At 71.1% G+C, this 16,197-nt stretch overlaps 1 protein-coding gene across 12 annotated transcripts in view; it reads right to left on the bottom strand.

Annotated features, from left to right (window-relative positions):
- The window catches only part of GSE1 (Gse1 coiled-coil protein), a 299,545-nt gene that overhangs the window by 23,731 nt on the left and 259,617 nt on the right, over nt 1-16,197 (bottom strand). The window contains exon 1 of one of the 12 annotated variants that reach the window (XM_051829777.2): nt 11,097-11,229. The exons of 6 other annotated variants lie outside the window; for them this stretch is intronic. Coding sequence is in view for 2 of the 6 variants with exons in the window: in XM_051829781.2 (XP_051685741.2) it covers nt 9,684-9,690 (7 nt within the window). In the remaining 4 variants the exon portion in view is untranslated. Of the gene's footprint in view, nt 1-9,683; nt 9,974-10,512; nt 10,628-10,721; nt 10,861-11,096; nt 11,230-16,197 lie in introns of those variants that run through there. 5 more of the 12 variants (XM_070062819.1, XM_051829779.2, XM_051829778.2 and 2 more) reach the window with 5 other exon arrangements.

The raw sequence follows: 16,197 nt of genomic DNA, 5'->3' as shown, positions 1-16,197 counted from the left end.
CGTGCACCGCACACGCAGTCAGGTTGGGCTGGGAGCTGGCAGAGTCAAGGGGGGAAGGCGGGAACACGCGGGTTCTGGGGGGAGGGGCTGTACCGAGGCACAAGACCCCACAAGAGCCGCCCTCCCGGCGGGCAAGCTGGCCTGCAGCTGCTGAGGGTCACACGGCGCTGGGCAGGGGGCTGGCCTCGCGTGTCCACCTTGGCTGTCTCTAAAGCACAGAGGTGTGGCAGGGCCAGGACCCACACAGCTCACACTGCCTGCGGGCCGCGGCACCCGCTGCCGTGAGGCTGTGCAAGACGCGGAGGGTGGCTCCGGGCAGGGGCAGCCCAGTGCAGCGCGCACGACCCCGCCAGGGCGCCGGCTCTGCGGCCTCGTCAGGAAGCTGGGCACGAAGCACAGTCCACCAGGGCTCCAGCGGACCACGCCTGCAGGGCAGGGCTCACGGTGGCCCCAGGGCCCAGGCTGGGTGGGCGCCCCAGCTGGCCGTGGTCAGTGAGGGCTCACTCACAGGCCGTGGGGACACAGAAAGTGCGACCGCACACAGGTGACCCCAAGACCCCCAGCCACACCGGGCCGCGGGGGGCTTCTGGGGGGCCTGCATGGAAACACGGAGCCGCCCAGGTCGGAGCCTGGGCCTCACGGACCGACCCCGACCACAGTGAACGGGTTCCTGGGGCTCAGCCGGGCAGCCCGGACAAGCAGGAGGGCAAGGAGGGGCCTGATGCAGCAAGAACCCCCTCCCGGCCGTCTCCGCAGGCCCCAGAGATCAGGCAGGTGGACAGGTGGACACAAGATGGACCCCCCACCTCCCATGCCCACACCCCTGGGAGGCCCGTGGAGCATGGGTTTGGAAACCGAGGCCAGGAGGTGAGAAGGCGGCCCCAAGGTCACCCGAGCCCTGCTCCCCGGGCCTACAGCTGCTCAGGACCCCCCACCCCCACCCCAGTGGCCGCCTGTGGGACCGCATGGAAAGGCGCCGGTCCACACGCGTATACGCTCTCAAACACACATCTGCACACGAAGCCCGTCACTCATCCCGAGACCCCTGGCTGGAACACGCGCCAGAAGGCGGCTCACGCAGGACGCGGGATGCAGGACCCCCGTCCCGAGGCAGCAGCCTGGGTAGGGGCCGGCTCGTCATGCCACGTGTGCGTTCGTCAAGGCCACGGCTTCAACCCTGTTGTGACGGGGGCCCTCGGCGTGACGGGCCCACACCAGCCACGCCGCACCTCTGCCAGCTCCCCTTCCCCACAGCCCTGGGCCCGCCCACTGGCCTTATGGACTTTCCAACGGTTCCAAAGACAGAGAGCAGAGCGCTCCCACTGCCGTGCACCCCCGACGTCCTCCCTCGCCAGGGTGGGCAGGGCTGAGGCTGGGAGCCGACACCCAGCCTACCTGAGCCACGGCCCAGGCGCGTTAGCAGGGGGCTGGAACAAAACACCGCCGCTCCTAACCGTTACGCTGCAGTCACCCCTGGGTGCTACCGTGGGGAAGGGCAGGCTCGGCACAAAGCCCCCGGCGCACTCGGCAGCCGGTGTCACCCTTCTGTGACCCGGGCCGTCCGACTGCCCACGGTGGGCCTGGCTGCACCACACCGGCACCTGCGGGTGAGCAGGCCCCTGAGGACTGGGGTGCCCCCCGCCGGAGCCCAAACCCGGCCCCTCCCCCCAGCAGCCCGGAGGCCTCAAGGTCATCACCCCTCCTGCCGGCACCCCCACCCTAGGTCCGGCCCTCGGGGTCCCCGGGGACCCCCGCCCGGCGTCCCCGCCGCGGTGTCAGCCGTGGCTCCAGGACTGCACTGCTGATGTCAGGCCGCTGGAAATAGAAGCCCAGCGTGCGGCTTCATTAAGGCAGGCTAAAATTAGCACTCTCCTCCCAAGCCCGCATCCGAGGGCAGGGGAGAGGGCCCGGGCGCAGGCCGGCCAGCTGGGTCGGCTTGGTCCCCTGCAGCACCCACCCACACAGGGGCTCTCCGGCTGCTGCTGGGGCAGGTGCCCGTGTCCGCGGAGGCCCCGGGGTGGCGGAGTGCAGGGGGGCGCCTCCCCCCGCCCTCATTAGAGAGGTATTTATTAACTTCTGCGCTCCTGGCCATTGACGGAATTCTTGTCTACATTATCAGCTCATGTAAATTCATTATCCCAACAGCTGGGAAGAGCTCCCGGCATGAAGGCCTATGATGGATGGGGGGGGCTCCCCTGACATGTGCAGCTCAGCAGGAGACCGAGCAGGGGGTCTCGCTGGCCCAGATCTGCCCAGGGCTTCCCCGCCTCATTTACATCCCTCCCAGCCCCTGGCAGTGCGCAGCCCCCAGACCCTCCCAGGGCTGGCAGAGCCGGGAGGCAGAGGGCAGAGGAGAGGCTGGCACAGGGCCACAGGGCAGAGGGCAGCGAGGCCCCGCCCACCACGCACCGGTTCCCCCAGACTCTGCCTGGACTTCCCGCGGGCGCACAACGCTTTGGAAAACCAGGGAAACCGCCGGGAGGCAGGGAAGGGCCCGCTCACAGGGACACCCGCTGCCCCCAGCAGCAGGATTTTCACGCAGGGGCAGGCCCCAGTACTCCATTAAATACGGCATCCGCTCCCACCCCTCCCGCACTAGCCGGCAGCCGCCGCCTCCCAGCCTCCTGCTGGTCCCATAATTACTGCTTCCTTTCATCCCAGCTCTTCCCGTCCGGCCCTCAGGCCCCTCCCTCCTCGCTCTGTAATTACAAGCTAATAGCTGAGATGAATTTTCTGCTGGGTCCCGGTTCAAGCACCAATCCGCTCCCCCCGCCCCCCCACCCTGGGGTAATTACACCCCGAGCGCCGGGGCCCAGCAGGGCTCCCCGCTCAGGCCCACGGCACAACCTGGACCTGGGTTCTCTAATCACCGCTCCTGGTAATTTTTCATTACCGCAGAAAGAGATGTTTGTGAACAAATACAGGACGCCCCCTGGCTCGGGCCCCCGAGGGCGAGCCCCTGCGCCCCCACAAGGCCGGGTCACCCCGCCCGCAGCTCTGCGGCAGCGGCGCGGCACCACGTGATCCCCGGAGCCTGAGCGGCTTCATAATAAATTCATTATTATATTTGCCTTTGGCGTGTTCCGAGCTCACTCGCGTGAAGCAATCGGCCCTGGGGGCGGGGCGGGCAGGGGGCCAGGAGACCACAGGGAGGGGTCTTTGTCCACCGCGGGGTGGCCTGCTTGTTCAGCTAAGAACACCCCCACCCCCTAGGCTGCCCAAGCGCGCACACTCCAGGGCCGGCGCGGCTGATGAGCAGGGCTGGGCCAGGCCAGTGCTCGCCGCCGGGCGGGGGAGGCCTTAGCAGATGGCTCAGCTGCTGACCCGGAACCAGAGGGCCAGAGGAAAAACATGAGGCAGGCGGGCAGGGGTGGCCCAGGCCCCACAGCCGCCCGTGCTGGAGGGCAGTGAGGCGGCGGGGCGGGGGGGGGGGGGCCCACGCAGCCCCAGGGAAGCTGGAGGCTGCGCACCAGGACCCTGCTGGGCACGCACGGCCAGGCGTCTCCCCGGCATGTGTCGGGGCTCCCCCAGCAAGCCACGGTGAACCCCACATTCAGACCAGGCAGCACGGGACCCTGGCAGCCACAGTTCCACAGTGCAAGGGAGTGCCGGAGAGCTGGGGACACCGGTCTCCCCCCAGCTGGCAACTGCACACTGCAGGCAGCACCCAGGCCCTGGACAGCCGGGACGCAGCCCTGACGTGGGGCAGCACGGGGTCCGGGGGAAACCAAGCCTGGCCAGCAGACTGAGGCACAGGCTGGAGGTCCCAAGAGGCAGAGCGGAGGGGCGGGGCACCAGAGGTTCCCACACAGTGCACCTGCTGCACAGAGCGGATGCTGGGGCCGGCGTCTGGGGCCAGCCGGCAGGGGTCTCCCAGGCCCACAGCCCGAGTCCTGGAAGTCGGCACAGAAGGTAGTGACACCTGGTGCTGGTGGGAGCCAGGGGCTCGGCCAGGCCACAGGAGGCTGCAAGTGCCGCCCTGGAGGGGGACCGGGCCCGGAAGATGGCAAAGGGCTGAGGCCACTTAAGGTCTGGGCCCAGCGGCCAGCCAGGCGGCCCTCAGACAGGCCAGGGTCCTTCCCAGCCCTCACTCCTCAAGGCCAGACCCTCACTCCCAGTGTAGTGTGGGTAACCAGAGGCTGGGAGGGGGGCTGGTCACCGGCTACAGAGCTGGAACGGGAACCCGGCTTTCCTGACCAGGGTTCTAGCAATTTCTTTCGCGTGGGAAAAGGCAGCCGTGGGGGCCTGGGGGGACACGACCACGGACTGGGGTCACCTGTCCCGAGGAGACACCTGACGCAGCCAGGGCCGGCCGGAGGAGCTGGCAGGGTGTGTGGAGCCTGGCCCCGTCCCCGGGGGGAGGGAGACAGCCTAGCACGTGGCCCGTGGAAGCTCGCGGCTGAGCAGCAGGGGGCTACGCGCGGGAGCTGGGGGGTCGGCTGCCTCCAGGCCGCCCACCCGGCCACTACCGCTCAGCGCCCCAGACGGCAGGCAAGGCAGTCCACGCGCGCCTTTCACACGTCGGCCCAAGGTCCACACGCACCGCTCCGGCGGGAAGCGACACAGGGGTGGTCAAAGGGGTCGTTTCAGGCGCGCGCCTGGCCCAGCACTCGGGACGGGGACGCCAGCGCCCCACTCGCAGCGCCCCTGCCTCTGCAGGCCGGCTCCGGTGGCCGAGTCCCTGCCACCCCCGTGGGAGACCCGGATCGAGTCCCCTACAGGGGCCACTGAGGGCCTCCGGGCAGTGAGTGGACAACAGGCCCCACCGTCCTGGCGTACCAGGGAGACCTCTGCGTGAATTCCGGCTGCTCCACTTCTGATCCAGCTCCCTGCTGTGGCCTGGGAAAGCAGCCGAAGGCGGCCGCGGTGCTGGGACCCCGCCACCCTCGTGGGAGACCCTGCAGTCACCCGGGAGGCTTTCTGCTCACGCCTATGCAGTGCCACAGTCCCCACCCCTCCCTAGTGTCTCGGGCCGGCCAGCGACCTCAGCACCAGGTCTCCCAGCTCCTCAGAGCCTGGACTCTGTGCAACCCAGGACCCGCAACACGTCCACTCCACCCGGGACTCCACGGGGAGGGGGCGGGTCCCTCCCCCAAGGAGGGCCAGCGCCGTGGCAGGTGTCCGCCGAGCCTCACTTTCATCGCGTTCATTCCAGCCACGACTTGCCCTCAATTACCAAGCCGTATCGGCTTCTGCAGAGACCCATTCTCACAGGGTTCAAAGTGGCAGGCGGCTTCCCAGGCTCCCACAGCCCACGGTTAAACCCTGGGGCAGCACGGGGGGCGGTGTCAGAGGGGAGGCGTCCACCGGCCTGGGGAACCCTGAGCGCTGACAGCTCCCCTGCAGGACCCGCCTGGGCCCAGGAAACTGGCCGTCGGAGTGTCCCCAGAACACGCCCCGATCCAGTGGGGCTCCAGCACCAGGGCACACTCACTATCCTCAGAGCCCCACGTGCCATGCCCAGACACAGTTAAACACCCCACGCGACGGGAGGGGGAGAGCTGCCCCCACTCAGACCAGGGCGAATCGGCCAGCTCCCGGCACGTGCCCAGCTCCCCCGCCCCATCATTCCGTGAGCCAAGTCCTCGTCCCCTGAGCCCGGGACACACACACTGCGAAGCCCAAGGACAGCCCAGCAGAGGAGCGCCTCTCTCACCCACTTCCTGCCCCGAGGCTGAGTGCCCGGTCCCGACCCAGGGCGGCACAAACTCCAGTGAGCCCGACACGGCCGAGGGGCAGCCTGGTGGGACCTGGGCACCCACACTCGGCCCTGTACCAGTGCATCGCGGGCTCGGGCGCCAGCCACCACGCCCTGGCACCCAGCCGAGCGCGGGCCGGCCAGGAGGCCGCTAGCTGCCTGGAGACAGCGCAACCCAGGACGTGCCGCCCGGGGGCTTCTGGACACCCCAGGGCCCCACATCCCATGTGAGGAGCCGGGGGTCTCCCAGAGCTTTCCCGAGAGCCCCAGGGCTGCCCACAGGCACCGACTCGCCCCACGCCGCCAGGCTGTCACACGCGTGCCAGGCCCTGGGTCGCCACCTCCCCGACACCACACGAGAGCTCGGCTCTGTCCCCAGTGCTGGACCGGTGTCAGCCACCCAGGGGGTCTGCATGCAAGACCACCACACGCAAGGAGGGCGGCCTTGGGGGAAGGGGCGCAGCCTGCACCGGGACTCCACAGAGCCCAGGCCTTCCCCGGCCCAGGGAGCCCCAAGGACCCCTCCCCGCCCCCAGATCAGGACCCTCTCCCCGGCTGGCCGCTAACCCGCGTGGCACAGGAGGCCCCTCGGAGATGAGGCCGGGCGGGCCCCAGGCAGGCGCCCCCCCCCACCCTGCAGCCCCAGCCTGACACAGATTTTCCTCCGGGACGGCTTAACCCGGCCAGCGTCGACGCGGCCCTGACCACCGGAAGCTCCGGTCGGTACCTGCCAGTGCAGGGAGGCCAGGGCTGGGGGAGGGGCGGCTGCTCCCCAAAGCCCCTCCACCTCCCAGAGGGCAACAGCAGGGGTCTGAGCAGCTGGGGGGTGGGGCTGCAGCCCCTCCCCCACTCCGCAGGGGGGGAGAGTGGGGGGGCAGAGCCTTGTAAATCAGGATGGGGAATCCCAGGGAATCCTGTGCCAGGTGCACCAGGGCTGCGGGCCAGCACGGCGGGGGCCCAGGAGTGCAGCGCCCCCCAGGGGAGCTGCCTGGGGGCACTGGGCGCGTCCCCGCTCCAGGGCTTCTCTGCCCTCCCACCACATCGGTCACTGGCCCACTCAGGAGCTGAGGCCCGCGTCCTGACCGCACCCCCATCTGCAGACGGGGAGCACCTGGAGCCCGCCCCGCCAGTCCCAAAGCCACCGCAGCTGGAGGAACCTGGAGGAACCGGTTCCAGACCCAGCAGTGCACCTGAAGGCTGGAGGCTGGGGGGGGGGAGGTGCCCAGGCCCCAGGGGAGGGGTGGGCCTAAGGCTCCCCAGATTTCTGAGTGCAGAGACCCCCAAAGCGGTCCCCGCATCGCCCGCCCCTCTGCCCAGAAACGCCCAAGCCTGCCTGGGGCCCACAAGGCCTGGAGTGCATCTCTGGTCCTCCTTTCTCACCGCAGCCACCCCAGCTCGCCACCCGCCAGCCCGCCTTATCTGTGGGCCCAGGCCGCGGGCGGGGGCACTGCTGCGTGGTTCCGGGTCCAGCCGCAGGCTTGGGGAGCCGCGGGAGCAGGATTAAGCGGCCCCCGAGTGCGCACTTGGCAGGCACGTAAAAGGCCGCTTCTGGCCGCGCTCCTGTTTGATCTGTCTCTACACCTCCCGGCAGTGAGCGCGCGGCTGGATTCAGAGCGGGCGTTCGATAAATTCTCATTGACAGGAACACTCGCAACCGTCGCCCCCTCCGGGCCGTGGCCTCGGCCAGCGCCGGGAAGTGGAGCTGGCGGCTGGGAGGCCTCTGCCACACGCAGCGAGGCCACCGTGATCTGAGACCCCACGGGGGGAGAATGACAGGAAGCTGGCTGGCGCGTGGCTGAGTGCAGGTTAGAGCGGCACTGGCACACAGGACAGGCCTCGCGCACCCCTGCGGTTTGGAGCCCGCCGCCGCTGCCACACACAAGTAATTAACACGCTTCCCGGGGAGGAGTCCCACCCGACCCCACCAGGCCCCGGACTTCGAGTAACCCAGACTGGGAATTCCACGGCTCCAGACGGTGCCAGGAAAAACCGGCCTCGCTAGCTGTGTGCACGAACCCCTGGGGTTCCTGGGGGCAAGGAGGCGGTCACTGCCAGCTCCTGCTCACCTGGCTTCCTCCAGGACACCTGCCTGTGAGGGGCCCAGCCTCCCTCTCATCTCAGGCCAGGGGACGCCGGACTGCACCTGCCTGGCGGGAGGGAGCCAGGGACCCCGCAGTCCTGAGGTGCAGGACCCAGGGCCGCCACAGAGTGGCGCTGTGCAGGCCCGCTCTGCGGGCTGACCAGATGCTGGGCAGCTCAGCTTCCTGTCCACACACGCTCTGGGAGCTGTGGCCTCCAACTTCCCCAGCGCCGGGGAAGTTCCTCACAGCAGCGGGGACGCGGCCACTGGAGGCCGCGCCGTGTCCCCACGCACCGCAGCCGGTGCCATCTCAGGGCTGCCATCCTTTGGAGAGCTGGGAACGCGCCCTGGGCCTGGAGCCCAGAGCTTGTGGCTTCGCGGCTGTGGCCTGGGAAGGCCCCAGCACCAGCCATTCTAAAACACCAAGTTAGGGGAGCTACAAACCCCTCCCCGCCGACAGCCCCAGCCTCAGAGCGGCCGGCCAGGCCTCCCGGGGCTGGGCTGCAGCGGTGCAAGTGCGGCCGGCTCCAGCTTCCCCCCTTCCGCTCCTGGGTTCCGCATCCGACCAGCCGCCAGACAGCAGGGCAGAACCGAGCCCCACGCAGCGGCCACAGGGCCCCGGGGTCAGGCGGCCTGGCGCGGAGCAGGCCTCCGGCGGCTGCACTTGGCCGCGGGATGACGCACGGCTGCCAGCCGGAGCCTGCGCCCCGGGCCGCTCACCTGTGGCTGGGGCTGAGTCAGGGGCAGCCTGGGCCTCGGGTCGGGGCGCAGGCAGGGGGCGCCGAGGACAGCGCGGGGGGCGCATGCCGCCCCCCACCGAGCCCCCCGCCCGCGGGAAGTCAGCCTGGGAGATGCTCCCCGCCCGGGGGCTGCGCCTTTGTTCCAGCGCCTTCCACAAAAGGACCCCTGCTCGCATTCGGTGGTCTCGGCTTTTTGTTTCCTGACCCCGGCCTGTGTGGGCCCCTCCGCGGGTCAGGCAGGGCCCAGGACCCCGCAGACGGCCCTCGCAGGCCCAGCCCAGGTGGGAGGACTGGACCCCTCCCCCAAACTCGGAACCCCAGCGCCAGCCAGCCGAGCCTCCCCACCGCCGCCACGGGCCGGGGGCGCACGGCCAGCGCCTGCCGCGCCCCCCTCCTCGCTCCGCGGCACTCTGCGGGGCCGGCCCCCACCGCCCCCACCCCCGGCGCTGGGGGTGCGGGCGGGGCAGGGCGAACCCGGCTCCGGCCCCGCCCCCGCCGAGGGAATTTAATTAGCCCGCTGGAGAGGCGGGCGGGCGGCGAGGTGTCTCTGGAGCTGCAATATAATTGAATCGGCTCCACTCGGTCGGGCCACTCAGCGCCCGTCAGCGCGGCCGGCCCCGAGGGCTGGGGGCGGGGAGGCGCATCCAGGCGGAGCAGGAAGGGCCGCGCGGCCGGGGGGCGGCGGATGTGCAGGCGCCCTGCCACCTCCCGGGCCGGGGCAGCCATCTTCGGGGGGGGGGAGCCTCGGGGCGCCCTCCTCTGGGAGGCAGGGCGCGGGGGTCAGAGACCCGGGAGGCGGAGGGGGAGGGGAGCCAGACAAAAAAAAAAAAACAACACACCCGGACCGCGGGGCCCCGCCGCCGCCAGCACCTGCCGCGGGGACGCACAGCCGCCCCCGCGCTCCCCCCGCCCCGCCGCAAAGTTTTCGTCCCAGCTCCCCGGCGCCCCCGGAGGCGCCCCCGCTCTGCCCCTCCAGCCGGCGCGCTCTCGGCCCGCCCGGGCGGCGAGCGGCGCGCAGGGGGAGGGGCGGCCGCCCGCCGCCAGCCCGCCCTCCCGGCCCTTATCGCGGCTCGCACTCGGGGGAAGTTGCCCGCGAGCCGTTGGCGGCCCCCCCCGCGGGCCCCGCGCCCCGGGCCGAGGCCCCCCGCCCCCGCGGCGCGCTCACCTTTCATGCCCGGGCCCCGCAGCGCCGCCTCGCCCGACGCATGCTGGAGCCGCCGTCGCCCAGTGTTTGTCTAAACTGCTTATCTCACCCGGGGCTGCTCGGCGGCGGCCGCCCGGGCCCGCGGGGAGGTGGAGCTTCCGGGGCCCCGGCCAAGAAACACCTGCTGCTGTCGCCGCGGACACACCCAGGCGCAGCGCCGCCCACTCCCGGCCCCGGCTCGCCCGCGGCGCCCTGACCTCGGCCGGCGGGAGGTGTCGGGTTTCAGCCGCAAACACGCACGCACGCGCGCGCACCGACGGCGCCGGGGACACCGCGGGCGCACGGCCGCCCCTCCCCCGCCGCGGCCGGCCGGCCGGCCAGGTGAGCCGAGGACAGGCCGGGGCGGCGGCGGGGGGTGGGGGGTCGCGGAGACCCTGGAGGGCGGCGGCGGCGGCCCCCGGACTCACGAGGCGCGCGCCGCGCGAGCAGGGCCCCTCCAGGTCCCGTCGCCGCTGCCCCAGCGCCTGGCACCCGGCAGCCCCGGGGGCGGGGGCACAGAACAGGGCTCCCGACCCGCGTCACCCCCAAGGCCGCCTCGGCCCCCGAGTTCTAGAAAGCCCCCTCCCGCCTCCCTCCTAAGTAACTTTTGGGGAGGCCACGGCGCGCGCAGGCGTGGTGTCGGGAGCTGGCGAGTCCGCCGCGGCGCCACTCCGCCAGGGGGGTCATTAAGTAGCTGGGGCTGCGGTCAGCGGCGAGGCCGCCCGCCTCCAGAAGCGGGCACGACCCACTGGGCCACCGGCCCCGGCGCGGCGCCTCCCACCGCCAGCGCCCCCTCCGCACCCCGCCTCACCCAGGCACTCGGCGGGGATGACTCAGGCGGCGTCCGAAATTCCTGGGCACCCACAGGCGGCACCGACGGGGACTGCGGGCCCCAGGCGCCCGCCCCGGCTCGCCCCGCCCCCACCCGCGCCGCTCCAGGAAGCGCGAGGTCAAAGGGCGCGCCCCCGGCCCCCTCCCCCGCCCCGTGCCGGCGACCCCCTCTCTAACCCCGCGCCTTACTACTTCGGAGAGCCGGTGGCAAAGAGCGCACCCCTCCTCCCGCGCCGGGCTGCGGGTTTCAACTTTCGGCCCCCGCGGCCAGCCCCGAGCCTGCCCGGGACCTGCGGGCGCGCACGCGGCCGTCCCCGCCTCCCCCGCCCCGCGCCAGCCCGGGCTGCGGCGGGAGCGCGCGCTGGGCGCCGGCCACCCCCCGTCCATCTGTTCCCGGTGACGCGGGCGGGCCTGAGCCCGCGGACGCCCCCGGGCCGCGCGTGCGCGCGCGCGCGCCCGCCCGGCGCTCGCTGGGGGCCCCGGCGGTGGGCGCACGAGGCTCCCGGCCGCCCGCAAACGGAAAGGGAAACGCGCCGGCCGGGCCGGGCCGTTAGCGGCTCCTACCTGCGGGCACGGGGCGGCCTCGTCTCCTGACCCGCCGCGCCGCCTCCGCGGGCCCGGGCCAGGCCGGACGCTCAGCCGGCGCAGCGCTCGGCGGCCTCGGAACCCCGCACCCCGCACCGGCCACGCGGGAGGGCGGGCAGCGCCGCCTCCACCCCCGCCGGGAGTCACGAGCTGGGGGAGGGGGGAGAGGAGCCAGGAAGGTGTCGGGAGAGAAAGAAACTGGCCTGGAGCTGTAAAAAGAAAATGAAAAACCTTCGGGGCAAGCCCAACCCCTTTCCCACCTGGATTACAGGCTGCAGGGGGAGGGGAGTAACATGCAAATGAGCTCCTCGCACCTGGCCGGGACCTGTCTCCCAGCCAGGTTTCCCAGGTAAGGCCACTCGGCCCCGCCTGCGGTTAGCTGCCCAGCCGAGATGTCACAGTCTGCCTTCGCTTCTGGGGGAGGCCCCCGGGCGAGGGGGGCCAGAGCGGTCCACTGCTGCACCTGCCTGAGCAGGTTGGGGCCCCAGATGGGCTGGCCACTGGGCGCAGCACCTGGCTGACAGGGAGAGCCGGCCTGGCCGATCCCTCCCGCAGACACATCTGGCCCCGCTGGATCGCAAGACGCGTGTCCCAGCCCCCTGGGCGTTCAGGGTCACCTGCGCACAGGTGAACCGCCAGCCCCAAATGCCCACACCTGGAGTCTTCCTGGCCAGTCGGCGGGGAGGTGCAGGACACGCCGGCCACCACCAGGGGGCAGCGGCGAGCCGGCTACGTGTGCCAGGGCCACCAGGCGGGCAGGCGGGGAGATGGATGACACGGGCTGTCCCTGCGCCCGCCCCAGGACATCTGTCATCTCGGAGGGTCACGGGTGGGCACTGCTCTCCTGCAGCCGGCCTGCCCCGAGCTAACGAGGGCTGTCGCTCGAGTCCGGGGCCCGGAGGCAGGCCCTCCCCCCACCCCAGGCAGTGACAGGGGAGGGGGTCACCACCGCTGCAAGGTGCCGGGCGGGGCCAGGGCTGCAGGGGCTCCCCCAGGCCAGGAGGCGGCCCTGGGCGGCCTCTGGGCCCCGGAGGGGACGCTCTGCACTGCTCCCGCACCCCCCGCACCGCCCCTGCCCTTCCCCAGCCCAGCAGCCTGCAGCCCCCCCTCCACGTGCCCTGGGGACCTGCACCACCCAGGGATGGAAAAGCCCCCTCTGGCCTGCGCTGAGCTCGGCACAGAAGGGCCCTGAGAGGATCTGCCGGAACCAGCTGCTTCTGACTGAGACAGGTGGGCGTTTAGTCACTCAACAAACACAGCATGCCTCGGGCTCTGTTTCACAAGCGAAGCGCCTTCCCAGAAACAAAACTGAAAATCCCACACCCTCCCTCCCTGCGCGCCGAGCAAGGGCAGGGGACAGTCACCCAGGGCGGCGGCGGCCGCGGCGGCACCACGTCACCAGCACAGGAAGGTGCCTCCCAGGGCCCTCGGGCACGACGGGCTGTGTCACCTTCGCCTGCAGCCCTGGGCTTGAGGGTGGGCAGGGGGACGCTCCCCTGCGCCGGCCCTGAGCCCTAGGGACGCTCCCCTGCATCCCAGACCCCTGTGCCCCACCCCGGCAGGGAGCCAGGGACCTCCCCCTGCGCAGGACACACCAGCCTGCGCTTGTCTTCCGGTCCCTGCCACCGTCACCCCGGTTCCGACCGCACACCTGTCCCCGTCCTGGGGGCCTCCGTGGGGCCTCTTCTGGGGGTCACAGCTGTGGGCGGGGGCACACTGGCTCTCATCTGACAGCACCCATTCCCCAGAGCTGGGCACCCGGTGTCCACCCACCCCACAGCCGCCACCCACAGGGCACTAAATCCAGGGAGATAAGGGCTGGGGGGGCAGACCGGGGCTGCCCAGCCCCTCCCGCCACGCCTTCCACGGAGGTCACAGCGCGCCCTCCTCCACCCCTGCTCTCCTGCCTCGCCATCACTGGCACAGAAAATCCAGCCCACTCTTCAAAGCCCAAATACATCTTATCTCTCCCAAGAAGGCTTCTCCCTTCCCCTCCGCGGTGGAATTCGTGTCTCCAGGCGCCACGTCCCACCCGCAGAGAGCAGCACACGGAGGGGGGAGGGGCGGGGTGCCACCTCCCAGGGCCCGCCCCTCGCGGAGCCCAGGTCCCCCCGCGGGGGCCCAGGGACGGGCGCCCAGGCAAGCTGCGTGTTAGGCCTCGACCCCCAGGCAAGCAGCCCGGTCTGCCCGCCTGCCCCTCCCGGGCAGGGGCTCAGGGCTCGGCAGCCGACCGCGGCCAAGGTCAGCTCCAGGGCCCCCGCTGGCCCCGGGCCGCCCCGGCACTTCCTGCCCTCGGCACCACTCACGCCCCGCGCACAGCTGCACTCCTAACAATCAGTTAACAGCTGTTTTGCATAGATTTTCAATTCTAATTGCCTCGCTTTGTGAGCGCCGAGGAGCCCCGGTGAAAGGGGCCGCCGCCGCCGTGCGGCTGGGAGGCGGGCGGGAGGGGCTGCAGGGGAGGCGGGAGCGGCGGCTGCCGGCTTTTATTTCTCTAAATAAGAAAAGAACACCCCTGCCGCCGAGCGCCCCAGCTCCTGCCTCCCCTCCCGGGAGCCGGGAGAACGGAACGGGCCCCCTTTGGGAGGGGTGGGTGCCCGCTCCCCGCCCCCACCAGCTCTCCGGTACCCAGATATGGGAAGCTAATTGGACAATAAAGCCGCGCGGAGGAAGGCGCTCTCTGGAGACAGCTGGCATCTATAAAAGAGAAATATTTGCATTTAAAACCTTTAAACTTTATATGGCTGGGCCAGGCCGAGGCAGGGGAGGGGGGGGAGGGCGCCGGGACCCTGGAGGGCAGCAGTGACTCCTGGCAGACCCACGAGGCCCCAGGACGGGTGACAGCCTGAGTGGCCTTGAGTTAGTCACGTCAGACCCCCCGGGGCTCTGCGGCCCTGCCAGGTCACCCAGCACCCTCAGGGCGAGGGCGGGGGTGGGGTGGGGGCGGCTGAGCCCGCCCCCGCCCCCCAGCGGAGGTCGCAAGCTTCCCATCACGGCCTGGTGCTTCCCTGGGGGAGAAGGCCCTTGGCCGAGGGCCACCCTGAGCAAGAGGACTTCTCGGGTGCAGGCGGGGTGCGCCCCCGCGCGTCCCGCATCCAGAGCCCCGTGGCGCGTGGCCCGGCCTGCAGCGGAGGCTCGGGGGGTCTGGCCCGCTCTCCAGGGGCCCCGAGCAGCCGCCCTGTGCCGCCTGCGGTGGCGGTGCCAGGACTCCATTTCCGCAGGGCCTGGCTCTCGTTTTTCGTATTTGAGGGAAAGCTGGCCAGAGTTCCCTGTCTACACTGGTGAGGCAGAGCCGGGAGAAGGCTCCTGGGAGGGCGAGGCCCACTTCAGCTCCGCACTCCGGGCCCGGCGACCTGCCGGGATCGCCACAGCCAGCCGGGCGCCGTCTGCCAGAGCAGGAGCGGAGGGGGAGGGGCCGGGGCCGGCAGCCAGAGCACCTGCGAGAGGTCAGGAGCCCTGGACAGCCCAGGACAGGGCCTGCCCGTCCACCTCGCAGCTTCTGTTCCCAGCAGGAAGACGCGCTAGGCCCTGCAGCGCAGGGTGGCCAGCGACCGCCTAAAACCCGTCCTCGGCCAGTCTTGCCCTTCCTGTGGACATACCCCCTCCAGACCCGTCACCAAGCCCACAGCGGGTCCCCCCTCCCGCCTGGACCTCCCGCAGCCCGGGCTCAAAAGCAAATTTAAAACGGCTTTGGAGAGCACCCGCGGCACCTGCCGGCCCAGCGCGGCCCAGGCCCCAGGCTCTCACCGCTGACCACTGACCTGCAAGCAACACAGCGCCCGTCCCCGTTGTCCCGGACCGGACAAGATGACAGAGTGGGGGAGCAGGGGCCTCTAACGACACCACCAGACACCACCACCGGCGCTCCGTCGGATTCCAGGAATTGGGTGCAAGCAGGAAGCGCCTCTCACGCCAGAGCCCCTGGGCAGGGCAGGGTCACCCAGGCTGCCAGAAGCACCCCAGCCCTCAGAGCCCAGCCCCCCCGGCTCCGCCCCCCAGGACTGGTCACCTCCAGAGCGGCGGCGGCGGCGGCCAAGGCTCTGCCGTCAGAACCTCCTTCTCGCAGCCAGGGCCGTGGCCTCCCCCGCGGGCGCTGGTTCCAGTCCCGCCTGCTCCACTTGCACTCCAGCTCCCTGCCAACGCGCCAGGGCGAGCAGCGGAAGACGGCCCAAGTGCTTGGGCCTCTAGACCCATGTGGGAGACTGGAAAGAAGCTCCTGGCTTTGGCCTGGCCCAGCCCTGGCTGTTGCGGCCATTTGGGGGGTGAACCAGTGGATGCAAGGCCTCCCACCCCGTAACTTTGCCTTTCAGATAAAAAGAACCCAACCGGCTCACACGTCCATCAAGCAAAGCAAAAGCCAGACCCCGGGGTGCGGTGCTGCCCCGCCAGATGCTACCCCGTGGCTGCTGACACGGCCACCGCGGGCAGAGAGGGAGGCGTGGCCCAACGGCCCGTGTGTTCTCGCGTGGACAGAAGCACCTACGTGGAAAGGCGTCCTGGGACGCAGTCCGTCCGCACGGCCGACCGCCATTCAGCCGCGAGCAGGAAGCAGACACAGACACCTGCCACAACCCGCCCGCGTCCCTGGGGCCGGGGCTCCTCCGGGGGCTGGGGGTGTGGGACCAGGGCCGTGCCCGCGGTCTCGCAGCATCGGAATGCACTGACTGCCGCTCGCGGCGTGGGCCCCGCCGTGCAAGGAGCAGTCTGACCCCCAGTCCCCAGACCCCCGCAGACACCCTGCACGGGCGGGGGCTGCCTCCCGGAGACCCGCTCTCCTGCCGTGTCTGGGGCAGACCACAACCGTTCTGCTCAAGCGGATTTTGTTTCCAGAGCATTCCTTCCCCTGCTCGGCCCCCACATGGATGCTCGGCGCCCGCCCCGGGCCGGAGGTCTCGGCGCCCCCTCCCAGCTCCTGTCCCCCCCCCCCCCCCGACGCTGCCGCAGGCCGTTCCCACCTCCACGCGCGTTCGCTCCAGGGGAAGCGGGCACTGAGCAGCTGGAAGTCGTGACCCCGGGATGCACACACCTGTCTCCACCGGGCTCCCAGGCAGTTCCTGGCACCTGCTCACCCAGCTGGAAA

Source organism: Oryctolagus cuniculus, chromosome 18, assembly GCF_964237555.1.
Source record: "Oryctolagus cuniculus chromosome 18, mOryCun1.1, whole genome shotgun sequence".
Taxonomy (NCBI): Eukaryota; Metazoa; Chordata; class Mammalia; order Lagomorpha; family Leporidae; genus Oryctolagus; species Oryctolagus cuniculus.
The sequence above is the reverse complement of the archived record's forward strand: the minus strand, read 5'-3'. Positions and strand labels throughout refer to the sequence as shown.